Source organism: Chiroxiphia lanceolata, chromosome 8 (genome assembly GCF_009829145.1).
Source record: "Chiroxiphia lanceolata isolate bChiLan1 chromosome 8, bChiLan1.pri, whole genome shotgun sequence".
NCBI classification, from domain to species: Eukaryota; Metazoa; Chordata; class Aves; order Passeriformes; family Pipridae; genus Chiroxiphia; species Chiroxiphia lanceolata.
This window is the reverse complement of record NC_045644.1, coordinates 26,571,273-26,598,276: the sequence shown is the minus strand read 5'-3', so window position 1 is coordinate 26,598,276 and position 27,004 is coordinate 26,571,273. Positions and strand designations below refer to the sequence as shown.

The 27,004-nt window shown below is 38.3% G+C and overlaps 1 protein-coding gene and 1 long non-coding RNA gene across 5 annotated transcripts in view; one reads left to right on the top strand and one right to left on the bottom strand.

Annotated features, from left to right (window-relative positions):
- Nucleotides 1-984: 984 nt before the first annotated feature.
- On the top strand, nt 985-13,472 carry LOC116790262. The gene is made up of 3 exons (XR_004358295.1): nt 985-995; nt 12,090-12,361; nt 13,364-13,472. It is a non-coding gene; the product is annotated as an uncharacterized LOC116790262 (long non-coding RNA).
- A 6,537-nt stretch (nt 13,473-20,009) lies between these two features.
- SH2D4B (SH2 domain containing 4B) overlaps nt 20,010-27,004 on the bottom strand; it is a 68,175-nt gene continuing 61,180 nt past the window's right edge. For 3 of the 4 annotated variants that reach the window (XM_032694906.1, XM_032694909.1, XM_032694908.1), the window contains 2 exons: nt 24,587-24,807; nt 20,010-21,206 (listed from right to left, as the gene is read on the bottom strand). In XM_032694906.1, coding sequence (XP_032550797.1) covers nt 21,114-21,206; nt 24,587-24,807 — 314 coding nt within the window. In that variant the 3' untranslated portion in view covers nt 20,010-21,113. The remainder of the gene's footprint in view (nt 21,207-24,586; nt 24,808-27,004) is intronic. The other variant, XM_032694907.1, reaches the window with a different exon arrangement.

Below are 27,004 nucleotides of genomic sequence, written 5' to 3'. Positions count from 1 at the left end.
ATATCCAGTGACAACATCTAGGCTCTAACAATGCAGGCATTCTTGTTTAAATTCTTAAATAAATACTAACAAATAACCACCTGTACAACAGTGCTGACCCTTTGCTGAATTAAAATAAAAATTACAGAGCAAAGACAGCATTTGCAACTTTCCTAACTCATGCTTCCTTACTTTGCTATTATTTTCCACCATCTCATTCAACTGGAGATTTCCTGTAACATGTATTTCACTAAAAACATCTTAATTCACCCATTGGATTGTAACCTATAATCAGAATACATCAAGTGTATGATATCTAATAAAAACACAGACACCCCTGTGCACTTGCTCTCCCTCTACCCCTCCATTATGGACCAGGCAAAGAGTTTTCTGATTGTTGGAGGAATTGCAGGGTATGTTTGCAATTCCAAATTCATCTATACAAAGTACAAACTGGCTTAGTTTTGTTTAGTAGTTAAAATCCTTCTGGAACCCTATAATTCAGGCTGGGACTATGGCTTCCCTGTACTAACAGCTTTCAGTATTGTCTGCATGTCCTTATCCTGAGAAGGAGCACCGGCTATCTGGTGGTCACAGTCACAGTTCACATTTTTCTGAGACACTTCTCTTAATTTCCTTCGTAAGTTTAGGATGTGCAAATGGAGAAAATAATTATCCAATGTTCAGAACTTTGCATGTTCACTTACATCTATGTATTCTGTGGAACCTTAGCAAGTATCTCACCCACTTTACGCAGTACAAGTAAATTTTCATCCCTAAAAACATTCCTTCATGTATGTTTTTTTTTAGACACTGATATTGTGAGACAGTTTTTGAAAAATCTGTATGGTTTTGTGGGCTCTAGCTTGCTTTTTCTGAACTCAGTTTTTTCATACACAGACTTCTGGGAGTGCCTGAATACATGCATGCATGTGTAGATAGTGACACCTAGAAGAGAAATGCAGTCTGCAAGGCGAATAAACATACAGCTGGAAGGAGCTTCCCCAGAAACACAGGTGTACACACTTTTGCTTCAAGATCAGAAACTCGTCCTTATATCTAGGGAAAAGTAAGACTGAGACTGCAAAAGCAGAAGGGGAAAAGAATACCTATTTTAAAAAGAGTAAAGGAGCACCTGAGCATCACAGACCACGCAGCCTTATCTGATACTCAGGTAGATACTGGAAGAGTTGCAACATTCTGAGCATAGTGATAAGTAAATAAAATAATCCCCTCCATGAGGTAAACAAAACACGATCCTAGAGCAAGTGAATTCCCTGCTAGCTGGCCTAATGAACAAAGTTAAGCAATAGATGTGCCACACATCAAGCTTTGGTGAGGTATTTGACACTGACATTACAAAAAACTAGAAATATTTGCACAATGGCCAGCAAAAAAATCTCAGAAACTAATAGTTTATGACTTGGTATCAGACTAGGAGACTTTAAGTGAGGTCTTTCAGAGATCTGCCCTGTAATTATTTTTTTAACTGTTCAAGCCACAAAGTCTATAAATTCAGTAATAAAATAAACACACACACACAAAAAATCATACACTGCACTGTACTGGGATAATTTAAAAGGATTTTGAAGGAGATGATCAAAATTTGAAATAACCCTGGACAATCAGAAAAATGGTTTAAAATCAGTAAGACAAATTCAGTTGGAATCAGAGCAAAGCACTACCCATAGGAAGGGGAAATAAAGAGCATAAATAAAAGAAGGGAAGCAAACCAACAGATTATGCCAGGAAAAATCTGGTTGTTAATTTTAAACTTGAATAAGGGTCAACCATTTGGGGCACTTGTTCTGAAATGTTCTAACAGGAGTATTGTAAATCTGAAGGAGAGCAAATTGCTCTGCTTCTCCTCGCCCTGGTGAGAGCTCAGCAAAAACAGTGACAGTGGTTTGGCCTGTCTGCTTAAGGCAGACAAAAGCAAACTACCAAATCCTGAGGAGAACATTAAAAGTCATAAAGGTTTAAAAATGTGAACTAAAAGGAAAGGCTGCAGGAATTCAGTAGGGTTAGTCTAGAGAAGAGTAATCTTCCAAGTAACATGACAACAGTTCTCTAATATGAAAGCTGATAAAAAATGCTGTAGCTATAAATTGTTCTCTACTCTCACTGGGAGAAGGGAAAAGACAAATCAACTTTGGTTGCAGAAGAGATTTCAGAAATTTTGGGAAAAAAATTCTAATTCACAGCGTTTCTGTGTTTATCATTAGTGTTCAGGGAAGTTCTGTCACTGCTTAGATAATGAAGGACAAAACATCTCTCATGAACTCCATCTCACTGAAAGGAGATGAGCTACATAGAAATGTCTCTTGTTAATGCTACACTTCTAAGATTTGTATGCCTTCTTTCACTAAAAGACACAAAACAAAATACTGAAAAATATTGTACAATACTGGCATTTGCAGTTTCACAGTCAACAGGTCAAGCCATTGTTTCTCCACCTTAAAAGAACTGAAAGCCCAGATGTTCCATGAGATGTTTAATTGCATTGATCATCACCTGTCCTGCACAGTGTATTCTTTTGCACATTCAAGCTGTGAGCACTACACACATTCATGCAGCTTTACAGTGAGAATGATAGGTAATAATAACTTTTCCTAGATTTATGTATGTCACCATAAGTAGCTTATTTGCTTGCTTTTTTAAGCTTTTTTTTGTCTTTGAAAGAGTTTGAGTAACAGCTAAGCCACTTTCTGCTATTCAAAACAAATATTTTAAATCTATCTGGTGTTTTGTAGATGAATCTTGTAAACAAGATATAAAGTATTCACAGTAGACATATTCTTTTTTAAACCCCAATTCACAATGTCCATTGCTATCATGTCTGAAACCCATGGAATTTAGTGCTGATGCTGCCTTTCCTCCTAGTTAATTACTTGTCTTATCAGGAAAACAACACTGGTTTTGCTGTTGATTTTTCAGGGAAATGTCAATACTGTATAATTTCTTTCTAATGATATTTGGGGGGAACAGTGCAATTTTCTTAATTAGTAAATGTGATTAATAATGGTATGTTATTCCAGCCATTATGTCTGCAATTTAGCCTTGGCAGTGCTTGTAGTGTACTATAAACACATTCCCAAAATTTAGTACTGCTTAGCAATCTTACTGTCTCTGCAGGTAATTGTTTAAGATATGCAAATAAGCATACAGTCATATATATCTGCCTTCTCCTGACTGCATGCTGAAACACTTTCATCACCCTCCACTGCCAATCATCCTCCAGTTATTCCCCTCATTAACTTCTTGAGCCCAGTTTTTTTCAGTTAGGAGCCTCTTGCTCAACTTTTGGGAGAAAGTCAAGAGAACACATAAAACCCAAAGAAACACCCCTGTAAATACACTTCTCCCCCAGACAACAAAACTATTTCTGATGTCTTCATCCAGTGTTGGTGGCACAGCCAGAAGGCTACAAGATACATTAAGAAGATACACTGATTACACAAATTCAGTCTCTATGAATACAGAGGTAAGGAAAAGGAAGGGAGGAACAGAGAAAAAGGTTTTACCCAAGATAGCCAAAAGCCTACTAAATATTTAACCTGCAACCTGATGCAAGAGGCTGAAGTTCAAGCTCTTGTTTTAAGACAGCTTTCAGTGGTGTCCATGGATTTGACTACTTTCAGTAGTCATTACAGTTGTGAAACTCTAGATAAACTTCTTTCACATTTGTAAACAGACTTTAAAATACTGAAATTAATTTGATATATCAAAAAAAAAAATCATAGTTTTAGTCCATTATATTCTTCATGAAAAAAAAGAAATAGGTTTCCTAATAACACTTACCTGAAGACCTTGAAAGCTGTTACACAGTCAAAAGGACAACTCTTTGCAGTGATAATGTAGAAGAGAAGAAGCAGTGGCAACAAATCATGAAAAAGGGACAAGAACTTTAGCCTGGCTCCTAGATGAATTACTGCCTGGAGACTTGCTAGCAAGGATTTATTTTTTTTCCACTTTATTTCAGTCTGTGAGGTCTTTTACCTTGCCCTGAATTTCCTATGCATTCCCATCAAAGGGAAAAGGAAATGAAGAGACATCCTAAATTTGCATCGACCAGGGGAGACACCAATGAACTGGTGGGGCAATTTAGCCCTCATCATCCCCCTCACCTGAGGTGCAGGGGCATCACAGCTGCTATCTTCCAGCTGAGACTGAGTCAGATAAAAGGTCTGAAGTATTTCTTAGTATTCCTCTCCTTTGTAGGCAAACACATTCCTGTTCTTGCAAAAACAACCTCTTCTCTACACATCACTGGATGAGGAGGAGGAGCAGTTACTGTTTTGGCAAGACATCCCCGTATCTTCTCAAAAAGATGGTGGTGGGCTAGATAGGACCTTGACACCCTCACTTGATTAGGCTGGGTTACAGCATTGCATCTGTGTGCTATATTTAACATACATCAAAAGTATTCATCAGTTGAGCTTTTTTGTTGATAACCATATTCGAGACCCTTAATTTCCCTTAGAAGCTCTAATGAAAAACAAATCACATTTGAAAAGCTGGTCTGTACTATGTTCCCAATGAAGACTGTGCTTGAAATAGGCACTGAGATCCAAATCCATGAACTGCAGAGTGCTGTCTGCCAAAACGGTCAACCCTGGCTGTTACATTTCTTGGAAGAACATATCATCATCATGGTTCATAAATGGCTACTGTTACTACAAAACAAGTCAATTTTTCTCTTGTTCTCTGGCTTTAATTTTAAAGGCATAACACCACGTGCAAGCCAAAGAAAAAAATGTTATTAAAATATTTATTTTACAGAGGGTACCATTTGCTTGTCTCCTAAGTAGAAGGGTGATGAGAAAGTGACTTAAGCGACATTTCAGTACTCAGACCATTTGCAGTGACAGTGACACACTAGCTAAGGAGGATTTTATGCCTGTTTCAATTTTAGTGTGATCTGAAACATCTTAAATTGGCTGTGTCTACCAAACCCTGAGAAAGGTTTAATTGTGAATCTCCAGACAAAACCAGAATGCAACCTACTTGACTCCATACTTGTCAAAACTCATTAAACATTTATGATGAGTCATAAACCCTTGTTAAATCTTGGCAGAATATTGCAGCAGGGGGTCCCCTATCTTACAAAGAAAGGCTCTATTCCTGTGCATGCGTGTATATATATATACATATATATATAATTATGAAACTAACCCAACTACAAGGGAATGCCACAGTCACTCAAATATCTCCTATTATACCAAGAACAAATGAAAAAGAAGTTGATCTGGCAGCTTTTTTAAAGGATGTTACAACTAGCCAAAGTACAATTGTCCTGTCTACACATTCCCAGTTCAGGATGCTTGTCCTAGTGACTAAATCTCTTGAATATTTGAATAAATACTATCAGACATAAAAATGTTTTCTAGAAGAAAGCTTGCAAGAAGATCTCTAAGAGTTGAGAATAATCATCACTGGTGAATTATGCAAGTTGGACAAAACCCAGTAGCAGGCTCATGCACTTCGGGGAAAAAAAAAAGAAAAGAAATTAAAATGGAACAGCTCTGGCAAGGTCTTTCTTTCCCCTTTCCTCCTTCTTTAACTTTGGCCCATCAGAAGTTTCCTGACTCCAGCATTATGAGTTATAGATGATCATCAAGTTGAGCACCAAAAATGATGAGTTGAGCTTAACAATTTGCACGGTGTCAGAGCTGAGTTAATATACACTCACATGGTTCAGGGTTTACTAGTTTGGCTCAGCACTATGCTCACTGACTTCAAGTCTCTGAGTACAAGAGGAATACTTTCACATTTGCTTGCAGCAGGAATATGCAAAGCGAAAGATTTCACTGATATCGGTGTGAATAAGACTATTTAGACTGTATTCTCATTTTCAGATTCTGTACACTAGTTTCAAAAGGAAAGAAATTAGATATGCTGAACCTCTGAGAGAGTAGTTTTTTCAAAGCACTTCCTTTTAGATCAGTTTTAATGAGGTTTTAATTACACTTCCTCAGGCAGCACATACCTTTTCACAAACTGGAAGTACTGTTTTGTGTAGCCTTAAATAAACCCTTTGAGCAAAGTAAACGTTTGGTACCTAACATTTTGTATTAAAGTATTAATGTTTGGCTTGAACTTGTTTCATCATGACTTTACTGCTGTGGTGGATCTTCACTGGATTGCAGCCTGTCATGTAGCAAACACTCTTTCCACTTATGTCTCTAGCCCACATCCAATTGCCTCGTTCTAACAGATTGTGGAAACACTGTGTTCATGGCAAGGCACCATTACAGTTTTCCCAGGATCCCACCTCCCTCTAAAGAGCTGATCAGAAACTTCAAAACAGTACTTAAGATCTCCATTGGCTGTGTGCTGTTGTTCTGAATAAGTTCGAATTTTCCTCTGGTAGGATAAGAGGATGAGGCAATGTAAGGGGAATCATCTAAATCCCCATGTAGGGAATGAATTGAAGCTGAGGATTATGTTCTTTAGAGTCAAAACAACCAAGTTATAGATTAGGCTATGGAAACAGCTTGACATGCATTTACATACCTTTACCTCAGAGGAGTTGTTGTGGTGACCACCAAACCTTAGCGCTTCATTTTTACATCTCAAAGCTCTACTTTCTACATCTTGAAGTGTGTCTAGACTATCCTCTGGAACTTGCACATTCTATCCTTTTGGATGGAGTTATTCAAGTGAGTTCAGCCCTGGCTGTTCCCAACTCAAGTGTTAAATGAAGGATGCCACCGCAATAGTCTAATCTGTACTCCCAGCAGAAAGTGTTTTGAGATTCAACTACGCAATTCACTGTCAGCATTGCTGACTGCTCAACTATGAACATGATTGACAGCTTAGAACAAAATAGAGGCTGCAGAAAGAATCATAAAATATTTTCAGGAAACACAAGAAAAGGTACACGGGCAATTCAGGATTTAGTGAAGTCAACCAGAGGTCTATAACTTTTGTTGTGATCACGTGAGTAATGTGTTATAAAAAGAATGTACATGTTTGAAACTTACCTCCTATTCATGCATCTTATTTTAAAATGGTTTGATATTTGAGAATAACCTTGACACACACTCATGACACTGGTTTTCTCAGACTGGATTATTTCTGAAAGTCAAATCTAGCCATTCTTTATTCAAAAATTTGAGAGTTTTTCCTTTCAAAAACATCTCTATTTTGAGCCCTAGTACTGCATGTTACTGAAAGTGTTTACTGGTAAGCAACAATTCGTAACAGATGCATTTTACAAGATCATTTTCATTGTAATTCTTTTGGAAAAAAATTACAGATCTATTAATCTTCTGGCCAGCTTTTTTTCTTAATGAGTTATATTTTACAAGCTCTCCTAATACATCAGGTATGTTTGACTGCCAGTAGCTTGCAATCCAAAACCTAGACTTGCCCTTGTGAGTCATATGTTCAAGGACAGGCTGCTCACTCACAGATGTTAATGTAATATGAGCTGGGTTCCATTAATGGGATTCCCAATAAACAGCCACCTAATTGCCAGTCAGAAAACCTCAGTGGGTAAGTCAAAAGTATAGAGTCAAATTAATCCTTGCAGCCATAAAATCTACAGAAAGAAGATGAGTTTACAGTAATGTGGAGCTGAAAGCTCAGCACCACCATGAAACAAACCTGCACTCTTCAATGCAACACCAGTGTCTGTCACTGTGCTTGCATTTTTTGTTTTGAACACCACCACATTTTCTCTGATACTATAAAATTTTCATACTCTTTTTCCACTGACTTGTTTTCTTTCTCTGTTTCTCATATAGGTCTAACTCCTCTGCCAATTAAGTCAATGAGAATTCTACAGTTGACCTACATGGAAGAAATACTAGCATAAGGCTTCTTGAGTTACAATTTCCACACAGGTGACACCAGAGAGGTGGGGTTTTTTCACTTCACATGTTAGAGAGCTTTTAAGGAATATCTGTAAATGAATAAAGTAACTAAACACAAGTCAGATATCAAAACCCTCAACAAGATTAATTTAGTGACATTGACGCTAGTATTCAGAGCAATACAGTTTCATAAACAATAATAGACTCTTATCCAGAAAATTAATGGTATCTGAAAACACACTATAGGATTTTATACCTATTACAGTGGTGAAAGATGATGACTTAAAAACAACTTTAAATGGTTTCGTTTAAAACACTATTAAAATCAAAGTCCTTTGTCCATCAGGAGTTTCTAAAGCCTTTACTCAAGTTCATGAGGCATGCAAAAACCCCAAGGATCCCTCTTGCATTAAACTCTACTTTGCCTGGTGCTGATGGGACTGTTACAAGATAGAAGGTTTGTGAGGATATGGGTTTGAAGTACCACAAATGACTTTTTAACTGCATATCAGTGCCATTTTATTGATAATGAGGGGTTTGCTGACTATTTACCACTGACATTTTGAGAAGCTGTTCTGTAATCCAAAGTGATCTCCTACTCTACAGCATTCATTTTTAAGCTAGGATCCAGAGGGAAAAAAGTAGGCGTTTGTTACAGTACGACATTTTGATGTATTTTGAAGAGTTTTCAAAGGATTTACCATCCAAAGTAGCAGGATAGATTAAAAAATACATAAGGACATTTTCATTAGAGATTGGTGGCTCTCAAAAATTCAGTTGATTTTATATAAAGCACAAGAGTTCAAACCCTCGTCTGAAAGTGTTTCATAGAATTCAGGTCTTTGAGATGCATCAAGGTCTTCTTTTGAGACTTCCCATTCTTTATACATCCTCTTGTATCAGCCATTTAACCAGTTGTAAGATGAAGATAAAGGCAGACTTGCATGGATTTCCAGGAGTTTTGGATCAGGCAGGCACTAACAGAGCATCCTTTCAGCACTCAGATCAAAACTAGTAAGAACCAGGAACTTTATGAGACCCTAAGGGGACTGGAAGTGGAGGTACAGAACTTTTCTTTAACTTCAAGAGAGTTCTATTATGGTTACCTATAAAACCAGAACGAATACAGTTTTCCTGAAATTGTTTTGCTTTTTTTAACTGAATTGTTTATCCAAGGTTTTCTTCTCTACTTTTTCTACAATAACTACTCTGGCAGGGTTGCCAAAGGAATGTGTCAAGCACACTTTGATGGGGCACTGAAGTGACTACAACTTACTAGTAAACATTAGAATGTAACAAAAAGGACAAAAAAAAGGCAGGCAGGAGGTAGGAATCAAGAAGGGGGAGATGTCAATGTCTCTGAAAGAAGCAGAGCAGTAGAAGATCATGGACCTGTAAAATGGAGCAACAAGAAGAATGAAGTAGAAATAGTGAACCAGTACATAAGCTTTAGGCTACAACTGTGCTACAACAAACAAGCTGTTTGTTGTCCCAGAAAACATGATCCACTGATTTCTGTTATGGCCTTATGATTATTATCGGTGACTAACTCTCATAATACTAACTCTCATAAATACATTGACAAGGACTGTCAGAACTTTCTGTGCCTCAACAGAAGCTCAAAATTCATTTTTTTTACATCTGTATTGAATTATAATTTTTCAAATATGTTCAACATATATATAAAGTTATGTGGAATATCTGAGACTTCTCAGTTGGCCTTTTCCTTGTGAATTTTGGAGGCTAGCTCTTGACATGCAACTAAGATTATTTGTTTTTTAAACATGGTATAATGTAATAATGTGCACACTACTTTAGGAAGAGGAAGAACATGAGAAAACCAATAAACAAGATGTTGATTTCACACCACAAATTCACTGCCTGAAAGGAAGGATCCCCATAAAACAAGTTAATAATACTGGTCTGCTCGCCTTCCTGAGAAAGGACATCACTCAGTTGCTGGTATAAATTCACTGAGTAGACATGTATCTATTGTAATATTTATTCATTTTCATGCTGTCAATAGTAACAAATTGTTTCCTTGCATTCTTTGGTTAGAAATGGGCTGGGGTTTTTTTTCTTATATACCTCCCAACACCCCAGACACTTTATCAGCCACATCTGTAGCTGTGAACTCCTAGCAACAGTATTTTATTAGGTATGAAACAACAGCAGTCACTGTAAAATATCAAGCTTAAAGAAGAAACTCCAGTTGTCTAGGCTTGTGAAGCCTTCAACAAATCCTCTAGTATCCCATTAAGTATTTTTTTAAACAAAACAAAACCGAACACCGGCAACAACCACAGCAAAACAACAAGACCACTAACAAAACACCCCTCTATAGCTCTATGACATACATATTAAGAATTGTAATACTGCAAAAATGAAACATGGGCAAGAATTTCCAGAATTTCCAGTTGGTTTGGGCATATTATGGTCCTCCAGAGGGTCTGGTGACAAGGAAAAAAATAAAATTCCAGATACTGAAAGATTAGAGAAAATTGAGCAAACTCCACACAAATCCAAAGGAAGATATTCTAAAATTTTAGTACAAAGATCCCTTAAAACCTCAAATTATTCTATGATTCTACAGTTCTTCCATTCTGAGTTAAAAGCAGCTTCCTTTCTTTTATGTCATGAAGCAGTTCTTTAACCAAGTTTTGTGCTTTGTAGAACGAGCACAGGAGAATCTTTATCCTCTATTTGCTGCTTCTATTCAACTAAAATTACAGTGTCATATGTCCACATTTTATATTCTCTGTTGTACTCTTCAGTTTGTTGAAAATTAAATTACCATGAAAAACACCCAAAAAATGTTAACATAAACATTCCATCTGAACTACTTGAGAAAGTATTAACTTTGTTTAGATACTCTGTAGCTTGTTCTCCTGTAGTGAAAAGATGCATATTGAGATTACTTTATTAAAAAAAAAAATCAAAACAGAATAATTTCATTGTGAAAATCAGGCAAAATTGCATTCTTGGTAGCCATTTACAACACTCCCTATTATATGAAAGCTTTCTTATATTACATTATTGAGTATGATTTCAGTATGTGTTATATATTCCCAGTTTTTGAAAGTTTATAGACTGTAGCAAAGCACATCAAATCAACCAGGACAGAGCTGTTTGCCACTCCACTCTCTAGCACAACAATTCTATTTCGGACATTTTTATTTTGACATTTCTAAGCCTTCAGACAGTTTTCCCTCTGCTGTATCTGAAATTGTATTTAGTGCTGTATGGAGAAAGGTGTTAGTGATGAGATTTAAATTTACATTTTCAGAGTCCGATATAGTTTATTTCATCAAATAGAAACAGTTCCATTAAGGGAAACACAAGCTGCCCTGATAATGTGTGCTTCAGCTGTGACTGTGAAGGTGAGAACGCAAATTTATCTTCCTTTGTATTCAAAGCTTGATCCCATTGGAATCATTGGAAAACATTCACATTTTTGTACACAACCTCAATACTGAACTAATATGTGATTTGTGTTTAGTGATTCATGGAGATGCAAACATGTTGGACAATTTTTCCTTTAGATTCATTCTGCATCAGACTCAAACTTTGGACGTGGTTAACAAATTGGGGCGCTGAACAATAACCTCTTTAGCAATCACCGTGGGTTTTGCTGTTCAAAAATCAGCTAGCATCTTTCCAGCATTGCAGCACTGTTACCCTGACAATTATGAGACTCTAAGGTAAACCAGAACAAAAACAAAAAAATGTGTCTTACCTACCGGTCTGCCTCCATCAGGTAAATATTACTGGAGAAGAGGGTTCCTTTCCTTCTCTTTGGAGACAACAGGGTAGCTTCCTTCCCGAGAGTCTTCCTATCTCTTGTCCAGCCACAAGTAGCACAACTAAATCCTCTTCATCAGATAGAGAATTCTTAAAACAGAGCAATTCAGCATTCTCCCAAGTGTTTCCTACTACCAGTTTCATTCTGTCAATGTGTAAATTATCTGCTCTGTTAAGCCTTAGAGGAATCAAGACATGGAGTAAGATTTTGTCAGGCCTTTTTCTCAGGCCTGGTTTTGGGTAGGGCTCAGGAAACAGAAGGCTTTTGGCAGAGGAAAACTGATAGGGAAATTTCCTCCTGCAAAACTGCAAAATTAAGCCCTCAGCCTCTGAGTCTTCACTGTAGAGCAATGCTGAACAAAGTGTGGTGGGACAGCTCCATCCTTCATCCTCCTCCTCCTCCATGGCTGCAGCCACCAGCCCCTCCAGCCACCGCAGCAGAGCCGCAGGATCCCATCCCGAGCCCTCAGAGGTCACAAAATTGGTTAGGTTGGAAGGGACCTCAGTGGGTCATCTGGTCCAACCTCCCTGCTCTAGCAGGGGCATCCTGGAGGACATGGCACAGGACTGCATCCAGACAGCTCTGGAATATCCAGCAAGGGAGACTCCTCTCACAGTGACCAGGACAGGCCGGGGTGCGGCTCCTCCATCCCGATGCCCTCAGACACACCAGGGCCATGGAGCAGGAGCGGAGTAAAGGGGGAATCCACTAGAACTGGTGACATAAAGCAAAGCCAGGCAGTGAATCCTGACCAGTTCAGGTGAGTTCAAACCGATCAAGTGAATTTTACCCCACACAAAGAGAGAAGTGTTTGATCGATACTTGTCTCGAGTTTCCTCTCGGGGCGGCCGCCCTCAGCCAGCCCCGCTCCGTGGCTGCAGGTCTGCTCCACAACCACTGTGTGTTATCACCCGACACCTCATTGCTCCCCATCATTGCTCAAACACTCGTCTCCGGGGGATGTTTATCCCTAAGTAGCTCTGAGGAACCTCAGGCTGCCTCACCCACATCACGCCAAGGCACCAGTGGATGCTCCCCTGTGTGTGCTGTACCAGGATTGCCCAGTGCCGACCCTGTGTGACATGGCCTGGGATGTGGAGCACAGGCCTGGAGCTAAACTCTCAGGAAAAGTCAATTTAAGCTTCAGCAGAAGTAGTATTATCTTGTCATATTTTTTTAATTGATATACGGTAGCACAAAAACATTATGAAATACCACTTGATTAGGTCACGTGGCTTAGAGGATGACTAAGAAAGAATTTCTACAAAGGAATAAAATAATTCCTCCACTTTACTGTACAGATGGCTCCAAGACAATGTAAGAGTTGTTGGAGCTTCTCAAGACCCTTAAATTTCTTAATCTGTGGCAGACATAGCCTGGTAGGATTTACACACGGAAAGCCCTTGTACCCATACTGTACCGAGGCCAGAGGCAGGACATCTGTATTTCCCAGGCTGGGCTGAGGGGGATGTCGTGGATGACACTGTTCCTGCAGTGCTAGGGGATTATTCTGACAACAGTTATGGGCTCCTCCTGCAGTTTTCAAGAAGGGAACTCAATTCATGACCATGTTGTACTTCCCTGTGCATAGTTAATTACTGCATGACCCTGAATCCCCAACCAGTATTCAAAGAGTCAATGTGTTCCCAGCTACACCACTGTGCAATTTACAAGGATCCAGCTATCAGCTTAAAACCCCACATTTTTCCATTGTCTCTCACAGTAAAAACAAGTTCATTAATGTCTTCAATCTTTATTACAGCTGATTACAAGGATGTCACCATTCTACAGAAACAAAGTTATCAGCAAAAAAAAAAAATCTGAAAAACTATTATCTGTCTAGCCTTTGAGAACTTCATCTGATATTGAAACAGGTAAAGCAACATAATTCAGTCTCAAGTAGAGCACTCTGTTCCATTAAAATTTCATTGATTTGCTGCTGATAGAAAATGAACCACTAAAGACATTGATAAAAAAGCTTTATAAAGGGATATGGCAAGTGATCATCAATTACTGAAGTGTAACTTGCAATGAACTTTAGCACTAAGGGCAGGTGCAGACACAGGATTACAAACAGAGTATTAGCCAACAGGTAGGTTTCTCCTTGGTTGTTGTGAGTTTGGTTCATTATTAATAAGTCTGGGAGAGGAAGAGAGAAAAAAAAAAAAAGCCCTGATGCCTCTTAATTTATCACCTTTATCTGTGTCCCAAAGTTAAAGCATTCAAGCCTTTTCAAACCACCTTGACTGTCTCCTCGGCAGACAGGGTATTTTTAGCCCACTGGATTTGAACTGCTTCCGAGAACAGATGGGTTAGCACTTCATGACTATATGTGTGGTGCTGTAGAACAGAATGAATAAAAAATGACCCGGCTGTGAAATCCTTATTCTCCACTTTCTTCTCATTGACTTCAACAAATTGTGTACATGTCTATTCACCAGTAGGAAAACAGTGTCTGCCAGCTCCATAATGCCTCTTTTTTCCTTTTGCAAACTGATTCTTATCTAGGGTGGGGAGGGGGATGTACTTTTTTTTCTTTTCATGATAATATTTCAAAGTTTTCACACTCTCTCTTGACTCCAAGTCTCCTTGAATAATCAGTGGTCTTTGGCAGAGGAGCTGATATCACACTGACCTGGAACTCTGGATGAAGTCTATGTTTCTAGTCCAGCCTGAGGTGAACAACTGAAGCCCAAGCTACTCATTTTTGCCACACAACAGTGACTGTTCTGTGGGATGTTTCACTTTTACACATAACTGGTTCATTGCAAATGTTTCCATTTCGTATTTGCACACATAGTCAGAACTTTGCATTCTTAATCAGAAACCTTAATCCAGGATGAGATTTCTATTGTGAATAGTCACAATGACTACTTAGAAAATTAGATCCTTTTTTTTGCAGAAGTTCATGACCAGACTTAGTCTTTTACATAACCATTTATAGAATTAGTCTTTTTTAGAGAAACTGGAACAGCAGGCTTAATTTCCACTATGTTATTTATTGTTCCATTTAAATTAATTATTTTTCAGTGCTCACACTTTTTAGTAATGTATAAATGTAAATCATAGTGTAAGAATCCAAGCATGTAACACCAAATATTCAAAACTGTGAATGACATACATCAGGTTTTTTTATTGAACTCATTTTCCTAGCTTGATTTTTTTTTCTGGAGAAAATTATCTGGGGTCTTATTTAAACCTTCATGAATTTATTTCAGTCATCAAATCAGATATTTAATGGGCTTGACATTTTGAATAACTGCTCCCTGGGTATTTCCATTTTCCCTTAAAAGAAAACTAGCACTAAGGGAGAGAATGGATACCTAATGAAATGTCAAAAACATTGAGTATCTGTATTGAATTTTGATCCTAATGTAACACATTTTCTTTTAGGAATGAATGAAAAATAGAATTTTTCTGTGCTAGATTTTTGCTTACTTTTCATAATTTCTGCAATTAAAAATGCTTTTAGATACTTTTAAATGTTGTTTTTACTCTAAAAAATTGAAACAATTCCATGGAGCTTTTCATTTTGAAAACAACATTTCTCCATTAAAAAGTATCAATGGGAAATTTTAGAATAGCTCAATTTCTTTCTGTGGAAAGTGAAAAATGATTCTGACAGGCAGTCCTAATAAAAGATTTTCATATTTATCAACCAAGGACTGCCACCTGAACTCCAGTGAATGTTGTGGGGGCTCAGCACTGGAATTCAGTGAACATTTTCATCCCACAGAACAGTTCGTTCACACACATGTATCTACTGTTTTCTTACTAAAAAATGGAGATAGGTTCCAGTGTAGCACATAGATCTCTGAAACTCAAAATGAATGAACCAGCATGCTGTGAGTACAGCATATAACAGGTAACAAAATGTTATCTAGAAGTCAGACTTTCACTGTTAGAATTTTTTTTTTTCTATGATTCCTTGAGAGAAAATGTTAACAGTAAAAACTTTGAGAATCAAGAGCAGATATAAGTGCAACAGGCTGGCTGTCTTACTAATAGGAGATCACTGTACAGCTCTCAGAAGTGACTTGTAGTCCATTATCAAGCTTAAATTCCTAAATGAGAAGACATTTTCTTGTTTTCAGTATTGATATTTCCTACAGGACAGCAGTATAACCAGGGACAGCTTTATTCTTCATTGACTTTTTAATTGCTATAAAAGTCACATTGAGAAGTTCATTATGCTTTATGTGGTAAGCAGTGTTTAGCATTTGTGTATCCTGACATGCATTATACATTTAAAAATTTTCTGTCACAAATATCTGACAGTAATACCTATTAATACATGTCTAAGACAACTATGTCTGATTTTCCTTTCAGGTAATCTATGTCCTATCAATTTGTGGAATCAGAGGTGCATTAAGATTGGCCATGTCTTCACGTGCACTGACCATCAATGACAACAATCATACAATTAGAAGGATTAACTTCTAGCAAACAAGAATTTGCAGCCACTCCTTGCTCTACACACCTATGCACAAAATATGTCTTTATCATGTGCTTGATCTGCATAGTTCTGTATCATTCCTGGGGCACTGTAATATTACTCATTGAACTCCCTTTGTGCCCTTTACATACCCAGTAGAAACACCTTCCTGTTACTGCTGTGTAAAGAAAACAGTAACCACAGGTCTCAGCATAGGTACTCTGAATGCTAAGCAGGAAAAACAGTGAATCTCAGGAAATACTTCATTCAAACTTTGTCTGTAAAATTACATGGAATTGTAAAATTACATGGAATAAAATAGTCCTGCCTCCTCTCTCCATGGTTTTGAGCATACGACCTTCTCCCACACACAGTTCTCGTTAAAACTGAGAACAGGGGAGAAAAGGCAGCTAAACTTTAAAGGAAATATTAACATGATAAGTGTTTTCTTTGTACATAGATCAAAAGAACATGATTAGGACCAGTGCCCAGTCTCTTTTGACGTTATTTCTCCTCCATAGGAAAAAATCACTTCTTGATATATAATAAAGATACCATAAAATGTTACCTTCATTTAAAACTATGGAAGAAATTCCAAGAGCGAAAAAACCCAACTCACTGAAGGTCCCAGCCTAGAAGAAAATTTGCATTAGCTATGGGCCATCGTGTAAATATACTAGCTACAGGACTAATCACTAGCAGTAAACAAATATTTGAAGAGAAGGCTTCACACAGCACTTGCATGGCAAGAAATTAGCTATAAAAATCAATTATGCATCATTATCACCAGACAGTATGCATCCAGGACATTCACCTCAGGAAACACAAACCAAGCATCTGGTCAAGTGCAAACACCTCATTTTGCAATTTATAGCCCAGCCAGGGACACATTATTCACAGAGGTCACTTACCTCATCCTCTTGGGAAGGGAAAAAGGAATCTTAAAGCAAAGGCATAATGAAACAGTAAAGAAAGTCAGTCCTTGAAAATCACTGAAAAATAAACTCTAAGCTGTGAATAATGCAAACAAATTTATTCATATAAAGGAAGAGAAAAGCTTCTCCTACTGTGAACTGCCACATTCTGCTCAAGATGAGGTTTCTATTGTGGCTTTATGTAAAGGGAAGAATTTAGGCTGCAGCGAAGAGTGGAGTAACTCCATTAGTGCTCTATATTCACGCTTGTGGCGACCAAGGGAAGACTGAGCAGAAGTGGATCCCTAGTTCATACAAAATTAAATTCTTTTACTGTAGTCAGTTTATTGATCCTGCCTCACTTCAGCGATGGAATAGGTTTTATTAATTTGATTCAAAGTGATTGAAACCTAGTGGAAGTTCTCACTCTGAATCAGATCTTTGGAAAGAGTTTCTACTCAGTAAGCCTGAAACTAAATCTCTGTTATAAAAAAAAATTTATGTATTTTTTTCTTGAGGCAGATGCTATCTCCTTTTGCTTAGTACTTGTTCAGGACAATAGGGTTTTAGTACTTCAAATAATAATCCAGGACAACTATTATAGAACTAATATATAAATACTCATACTACATCATTATTCCATTAATAATGAGGTAATAGACTGGCATCTATGTTCTTTGAGTAGCCTTGAAAATCTCCATGATTGCTGTCCATTTCTTTGCTTGGTTTTTGTTCTTTTTTAGAGAAGAGACCAGTATTAAATTGGAGATGTCTATGTACAATAACAGATTAAAACAAAATTCAAAAGAACAGATGGATCTGTGGATCCAGAAAGAAGTAAGAATGCTTTTTCAAAGATACCTTCAAACAAGTTTGGGGCCTTGGGTGTCATTGGTGTGAAACAGATATGAGAAAACTGCAATTCATTTAAGTTTTCCTTCCTGCTGTAGCATTTTTCCTTATGAAACACAATTACCACGGTAGGTCTCTCAGTGTATTCCCAATGGTCTCATCAACAAGAAATAGTGACAGGAAATCTTACAATGAAAATCCATAACATGCACCTCTTATGACTCAACAACAGGTACCACTAGAAAGGAGGTTAAAAAGCAAGATTGGAAGGTCATCATGTGATGAAATATAGGTAGCAATTGCAGACAAGGAAATGGCAGCATTATGAACATATTTTTACCCAATGATGGACAGCTTCAGACAGCACTACATGTAGAGGCAGAGTGAAGCAGATGCAGCATTCAAGGCTGCAGTACAGACCAGCCCAACTATTAAGATTCAAGAGTGTAAAATCTAGCTCCAAGGTAGATTGTTAGCTCAAAGATGAAATCTTGCAGAGAGAAAAGGAGGTAGAAGCACCCAGTCTTCCTCCCAGAGTAGCAAAAAAAAAAAAAAATCAAAAATGCTTTCAAAGCAATGGGATAAGCACATTTCCCCCTTTCTTATTTTCTTAATTTTCCGTATTTACTCCTTCCCTGCTTTTCTTTCTATTCTTCCTATTAACTGGCTTACCTTTTCATAGTCCACTTATTTTCTGGAAGGCAGCAAGAAGCATCTGTTAGCTTAGAAAAGATCTCCATGCTTGTACTTCACTCAAGTATATTGGAAACAGCTGCACATTTATACCAAGGAAAGCTTTTGTTTTTCTTAATTTCTGCTACCTACAATCTCCTTTTGTTTCCCTCAAAATTTACCTTCAGTTAAGTGCACTGTATTTCATTGCTGCTGCTGCTCCTGGGTATATATTGTTGAGTTTTTCTTTACTGTAACTCTATGAATTGACTGGCTATTTTTCATTAATTTTGCAGGGCTATGGAGAAAAAAAAAAGCAATTTCTTTACTTTAGAATACTGCCATTTATTAGCATAATAAAACTCTCAAGAAATTGCAGTTTTCTAAGTAATATCATGTGCAGGGAAACTTACAAGGGCTTTATTTTAAAGCTAGGTAAAACTTAGGATAAGAAATCGATGGAATTCAGATAGAAAAATTTAGAAAATTAGAATTTAGGGAATGTGCTCTGAAGTGACAATGATGATGCTGTTCTGATGTTAATCACATCACAAGAGGCCACATAAGCTAGAGCTGGTATTTCCAATCCTTCGTAATGGCTAAACAAAACACAAGCAGCTGCTGGGAAGTGTGACACTAGAAACAAATAGATGTATTATTATCAGTTTCGGAACGTGAATTTCATGTGGAACGAGTTCTTCAATATTGTGTCTACAAATATTCACAGAATTGTGTACCATGGGTTGAGTAATCTTCCAAAAACTTTGTAATTTGCATGTCTTCTAGCATTCTTAGCACCTTTTCCAAAGAGAAGGTGGCATTTTATGGTGGGGGTTTTTTTTTGTTGTTCTTGGTTTGTTTGTTTGGGTTTTTAAGTTCATAAAGGCAAAACACCAGTCTGCAAAGATGCCTAGGTGTCTAAATACCACCTTAATTGTTCAGTACCACCTCTGGACCCTCAGTCCTACCCAGCCAGCTCCTGCTTTCTGGCCTCAGGGTAAGTCTATGGATACCTTAACTTTAAAAAGCCCCTTTCCATTCTCCTTTAAAGTAGGGGTCCAGTTGTTCTGTGATGGAACATGTGCAGCTGTGAATAATTCCAGGCCAAGGTGGTTCTAGAGATGCCTTTTATAGAGGGAACAAGTGCAGAGCTGGTTTCTCAGAGGAAGCATCTCATAGGTACTGAGGTTCTTTGGAAAAATTAACCACAATGTTACAGTAACACATACGGATTGGTCCACATTAAACCTCAAAATACACATCACGTATGAAAAGCACAGAGAAACTGCCTATTAAAGGCATGGCTATGACACTATCCAATAGGTACACATCTATTCATGTTCCACTTCACCCTTGAAACAAATCAGTTGCATTCAAAACTGTCACAACCCTGTTATTTGAAATATTGCCCTGCAAAATGAATGCCTGGAGCTGAAAAAATCCCACTTCTATATTCAGCAGTTTCTATCTGGCCATTCATGGGAACAGAGCACAGCAAGGTAATAGCAACAGTTTTGCACGTCTCTCATTCCATCTTCTGAATTGACTGCCCTAGTAGTGTTCAGCCTACCAATGAAACAATGCAGGACTACATCTATACCATGTGACAGCCCAGACTGCAAGAATGGCTGAGACACAAATTTCAAGAGGACAAATTAACTACTGTGATGATATTTTATTATTTTTATAGTCCGAAAGCTAAGCAACTACTCCACAGATCTCCTGGTCTATTTACATGGAGTTAATACATACAGCAAATGGATGAGGAACACATTATGTGCATCTTTTTTAAACATAAAATAGCACGATGATAATGTAATTAGTTGTACCTTTTCTATGTACAAATATACCAGCCCACTATCACTTATAACTCTGCTAAGGAAAATACCTGGTCCTACAGCAAAGTAAAGCTAGAAATGTCCAGTGTGTCTCTTGCACATCTAAAAGTAGAAAACATGACAAGGACAGTGAGAGAATTGCAGCAAGTCAAACTGTTTTCTTTAGAATAAACTGACCACTTACTGTACAGGAGTAAAGTTTCTTCCAAGGCTGCTGGACTGCATGAAATTGTAAATATAATGTGTATGACCTTGTTCTGTCTCTGCTGTGAGGAATTTTGTAGGCCTGAATTCAAAAGCATAATGCCAAGTTTCAAGCTACACCTACCTACCTAAGCAATCACAAACTGTAGAAGGATGTTTTAAGACTGCTTCTCTTGTTATCAAAAGTGCACCACCAAGTAATGAGATTGTCAACAAAACCTGACAAACCTTGCTTTGGAAAAAAGAATCTGTTCACCAACACTGGTACTTCATACAGTACTCTATGAACAGTTCCTGGCTGTGCTTCTTGCTGCATCAGACATGAAAAAATTAGGATAGGTAGTTAGCATTCAGTGCAATTGGCCACAATCCCTTTTTAGTAATTTGCTGGTAATTTTTCATCTTTCACTTGCTAGCAACATGAATAATGATGATAAATCAGATGCAAAACAGGAATAGTTTAGGCCTTCTATTGAGGATACTTTTTGGCCACAAGACCAGTGGCTTTGGAAGTTTGTTAAATACTTTCAATATTTACTTTTGTAGCTATTTATTACTACAGCTATCCAGAATGTGTCCCTGTTAGTCCTGGATCAGTTATTCAAATAAAGGACTGTAGTCTGGTGGATTCTTCTGCTGTCCACATGGCTCCAGTAGTAGCTCCCCACCTGATGATGTGATGATTTCTTCCTGGAAAGATAAAACCAATTAAAATATCAAAGATCTAAGCCTTCCCTCTCTTCTAAGAATAGCAATAAAGACCATCACTCCCACTGTCATTGGCAACCAATTATGAATAAACACTTGATAAAATAATTACAGATCAGAAAAGGGATCCTATTGACTAATCATTTTCTTCATGCTTTGTTTATCTTGTACTTATGCTGGTAGTAACTTGTGCTACTATCAAACAATGCAATCAGTGTGCGCAAGAGGCTGAGGTTTGTACTACTTGCAAGTTGCTACACTGCTTAGAAAAACCAGCTACAGATGCCCATAAAGGATGTTCTCATGGGTTAATTTAACAGACATATGCCAATCTTCCTATGCTATTTCCACAATCATTCCATAGGGTGAAAGAAGCTTCCCTGGGCAGACAGAGCACGAGTTCAATGTTGAGTGCTCACACATCACAGGAACAACTTTCTGACTGATTACAGAAATGTGAGACATTAACCCTACTAGGATAAAGACAGTCTTTACAAATAGCACCTATTCTCATTAATTAAATATTCACATGTCAAGTGTATATTTCCAGTAACTGATTATCAATTCACTTACTGTAAAAGTAGATAACCTGGTCTTTGCACTTATTCCTACAGTAATGACTGTCCATTTTTGGTTTTGTAGAAGTTTAAGATTTATAGATGCACCAAAATGAGCCAGGATCCAGACATGGTATTGACTAAAATAGCAATCCTTCATTTGAACATTTAGATCCAAGTTATGGATCTATATATGGGCCTAACATGTTCAAAAGCTATCTAGTTTCTATTGAAATTCAATGCAAATTTGGTGCCTGATTTCTTCAAAATGCGTGCAGGCTGCCAGTTGTCATTCCTTCCCAGTCACTACATCAGACTGAGAATAAGTTCAGAAAGTTACTACCCAAACTAAATGATTTTCAGACTCAAAGAACGACAGAAGCATTTAGGTTGGAAAAGACTCTAAGATCACTGAGTCCAACCTTTGACAGATCACCACCTTGTCAACTAGATAAGGTTATGAGGAAGTCAATACAAATATTTAGCAACTATCTTTGAGATTTTATTGCTGCTTTCCACACAGTATTTAAATGAAAATAATAAAAAGAGAAGATTCACAGTGGCACTTTATTCTGTAAGGTTTGTTCTTTCAGCTAGTGGTTACCACTTGTGTCTGTCAGCTGAGTTGCCTGAATGACCTGTTCTTATTTTCTTTAATCAAAATGAAGCAAAATGAATCAATAAGTATAAGCAAGTAAAAAATTAATTATACTAGTCCTGCTCATTTTGATTGAAAGTGAAAAAGACCCTCAAAGAGAAGTCCATGCAACCCATGGGGTGGGAAAGTATACTCTTGCCAAAAATAGTCCTGAAGAAAGCAGCACTTTCTCCAAATGATACAGCAATAGCTGCAAGAGAAAGTGTGCCCACAGCACAACCATTTACATACAGATTGCTTAGTTGATTACCAGAAGGCTTTGGGACACTTGACAGTGTACTTCACCAGAAAGGGCAGGAAGAAAAGCTTCAAAGGAAACCACATGCCAAACAGGATAAGATGCCTCCTGAAGGGATTGCCAAAGAGACTGGTTTTAATACAGCTATAAGCTAGACAGTTAAGAGAATTGTGATGAACCAGTTTCTCTGATAGACTTCCTACAGGGGCAGCTATTAACTATTATCAGGGGACACCTAAGAAAGTGTTGGGTTTTTATTTTAATGGCAGGAACTAAAAGTCATTCTGCTTCTGACAAGTGCTCTGCTGCTGTCTGTAAATAGAAGTGTCTGATTGCTTAGCATGAGCTGTGATGAAAATACAGGAACGTAGCTGGAGCAGAGCTGGTTGGAACTGGTTGTCACCATCACCCCTCTACAGGAGCAGAGAGGATACTACATGAGACAAAGGTCCTACATCCAACGCCTGACAATCTGCATTTGAGGTGTTGCATATCTATTTTTCTTTCCCTGACAAGCCTCTGGTTTGACTCTTTCCAGTTGTACTGGGTCTGGCTGGAGTAGAGTTAACTTTCTTCACAGCAGCCTGTGCTGAATTGGGATGTTGTGTTTTGAATTTGTGGCTAAGATAGTATTGATAACACACCATGGTTCTGGCCACTGCTGATCAGTGCTTGCACAGCATCAAGGCTCTTTTTTTCCTACTTGGGCCCTGCTGGCAGAGTAGGCTGGAAATAAGGGAGAAGCTAGGAGGGGACACAGCCCTGCTGGTTGACCCAAACTGGCCAAAAGGATATTCCATACCATATAATGTCATGTTCAGCAATAAAAACTGAGGCAGAGGAAGAAGAAGGGAATGGGGGATTTTGTCTTCCAAGGTGGCCATTGAGAGAAGATTTCATCAAATTAGGAGAGGACGTATTTTTTAGTCAAACGGGACACCTACTATATCCCCACGTGGAAATATAATTGTGGACATATAACGTAATAGTCATCTGTGAGGGGACACTAAGGCAACACTAAACAGATGTTGCAAACTAGGTAAGGTAAAAAAAAGATTTAAAAGAGGGGGAATTTAGAAGAAAAATAACCTTTGTGAGGCTAAACACTTAAAAAATAAAAGCTGTGAAGAAAAGGAGGAGCAAAAAATGTATAAAATTACTTAGAGACAAGAATAAGAAAAGGATAAAAAAGGGAAAAGGAACTAGAAAAGAGAGGATGAGAAATTATAAGGGTAGCTAAGAAAAAAGCAATTAAAACTGATGAAGATGGAGAGAGATACGAGATCATGAAAACAACTTATGTTATCAGAAACAGTGCTATTGTTTAGTTACAATCTGGCAACAGGAAACAAAAGTCAGAGGCAAAGTAATTCAAACCCACGTAAAGTCGAGTAGTAAATTACTCCTGTAAGATTGCTTTGGGTAATAAGGAGTGACCCTTAACATGTCCCTAAAAGGGAACCCCTCCATGTTCTCTTCACCCTCTTTACTGCAGGGCCCTCCTCCCTTGCTTTTGCATATTACAGCCCTCACATCAAAGGCAGACAAATGCTGAAATTTCATTGAAAGACCTTTCTATGGCATTTCCAATCCAATTTTCCACAGGAAAAAAACTGAAAAAGCATTAGCTCTGTGAGCCCTTATTAGTCCATTTGTAGCCAAGGAGAGCATGTGTTGTGTAAGAGGAGACAAACACATGCTGAAGCATTTTAAAGAAGGAGAAAAGCCTTCTGATTCACTGCAACAAAAGACACACACTATGAACGTTACAACTAGTCTTAGTGCAGAATATTCTTTCCCCCACTATGGCCATTATTATTTTCCAATGTGGTTTCAAATCACACAGCTCCTCGTTAAATTATTAATTCGTTCCACTCAGCTATTGATCTCTAGCTAGCACAAGTGTTACCTTGTGAAAATCGATCAGATCTGTGAGTGTTGCGTGTCGGTTTGGATCTACCCCCAAGAAGCTGTAGAAATCCCCCGAAGCATCAACCAGGAAATGCTTGAACCCGCTTTGCTGGCGATAAGACAACGCGTAGCCCCAGATTTTCTCACTGACTCGCACCAGGAATGTGCCTTCAGACTTATTCATCAGCAACTCTTCTGCCTCCTGACGGCTGATAATACCTGGCAAAAAAAAAAAAAAAAACAACTATAGTTATGCAGGTAACAAGTCTGTCAGAGGCAACCAAATGCAACAAATACAGAGCAGTGGTGAAATTAAAATGGTGTAACTTCTGAAGACTGAAATGTTTACATTCAGGAGTAGAAGCGATGGAGACAAAATTTATGCTCTGTGCTTCTGAAGGATAGGTATAAGATGAAGTCTGGTGGTATAAGCTTTTTAATTCTGTTATTAAGAATTTTTTTCCCCATTCTTATTGCTTTTCCAAAGAAAATGCATGAATGCAACTGGTCTATCAGACTGAAGAATTCTGTACAAGTGACCATTTAAGCAGATTAGGATGGCTTGGCATTGCAATCTGAATTTGCAATACATTGCTGGTAATTGTAATTATATTGCAGTTTTTCAGATTCTGTTACCTTACAAGTATTTTATAGGTCCTAAAGAAGGAATGTAAAAGTATTTCTCTGCTTTTGTTCATACACACACACATATCCATAGATGCACATAGATAAACTGGAGCACAAAGAAATCAAATCCTGCTCACAAACGTGGGTATGTTAGATGACTTATTCACAGGCTTGCGTTTCTAGGAAACATTGTCACAGAGGAAAACAAGAAACAAAGATCATTCTGCATTTCCTTCTGTGACCTTTCAGGTTTAATAGCAGAGTAATAGTCTCCTCCAGTTAAAAACTGTAGCTGTGACCTAAAAGAGTCCCCAGACAAAGAAAAGATTGAATATTGTATTTGTTGACCAGAAGTGAGTTCATCTTTATAATTCATAGTGAACAATTATGACCTATGCACCTTGCTCTACAACAAGAGAAGACAAAATTAGTTGGGGCTTCTTGCAGTATGTGTCATCCTGTGGTCACTTTCTCTGTGAGCTAGTTTATCTCTCTGGACAAGTTCCATCAGGAAAAAAATTTTCTCCCCATACCCTGGTCACCAACTAGTTGATTTATAGGTGAATTTATTCCTTTATTGTATGACAAACTTATTTGTCAGGCTGAAAGTATCACAAATTCACATTTTCAGAGTAAGAAAGGGAAAAGGTTTAACAAGAATAGAGCTCTCAAGAACTTTCCCATTTTATTCTTCTATGTTGGAAAAATCTTCCTCTCTCTTTTTCTTTCTGAAGGGAACAACACTTCTTTCTTTCTTAGGGCATAACACTGAAGTTGCTAGTACTTCTGCCTGCAAACGGTATATAACAGACAAACGCTATTCTGATCACAACCCATGTAAAAGGTGTGATCAAAATCGCACCCAGTACTGACCCAGGTCTTACCATCCACCTAGAAAGGCTGGTTCCACTTTGTCTGACAGGCCTAGAGGACAGTAAGCTCATGTCTCAATTATCTGTGAAACACCAGACGCTCACTTTCATCAGGAACAGATGTGGAATTAGGCCTTTCTGAACATGAACATGGCGCAGGTTTCAATAAATAATGTACGTACACATTCCAAAGTTACTCTCTGTGAGGCCAAACTTTCTCAAAACAATACATAGAATCATAGAATCAGTTGGGTTGGAAGGGACCTCTGAGATCATCAAGTCCAACCCTTGATCCAACACCGCCGTGGTTACCAGATCATGGCACTAAGTGCCAAATCCAGTCCCATCTTAAAAACCTCCAGGGATGGGGAGTCCACCACTTCCCTGGGCAGCCCATTCCAGTGCCTGATTACCCTCTCTGTAAAGAATTTCTTCCTAATATCTAACCTAAACCTCCCCTGGCACAGCTTAAGACCATGCCCTCTAGTCTTACTGATAGTTGTCTGGGAGAAGAGACCAACCCCCACCTGGCTACAACCTCCTTTCAGGGAGTTGTAGAGAGTGATGAGGTCTCCCCTGAGCCTCCTCTTCTCCAGGCTGAACAACCCCAGCTCCCTCAGTCTCTCCTCACAGGACTTGTGCTCAAGTCCCTTCACCAGCCTTGTTGCTCTTCTCTGGACCTGCTCCAGCACCTCAATATCCTTCCTGAACTGAGGGGCCCAGAACTGGACACAGTACTCGAGGTGTGGCCTCACCAGTGCTGAGTCCAGGGGAAGAATCACTTCCCTTGTCCTGTTGGCCACACTGTTCCTGATACAGGCCAGGATGCCATAGGCCTTCTTGGCCACCTGGACACACTGCTGGCTCATGTTCAGCTTCCTGTCAATCCAAACTTCCAGGTCCCTTTGTGCCTGGCT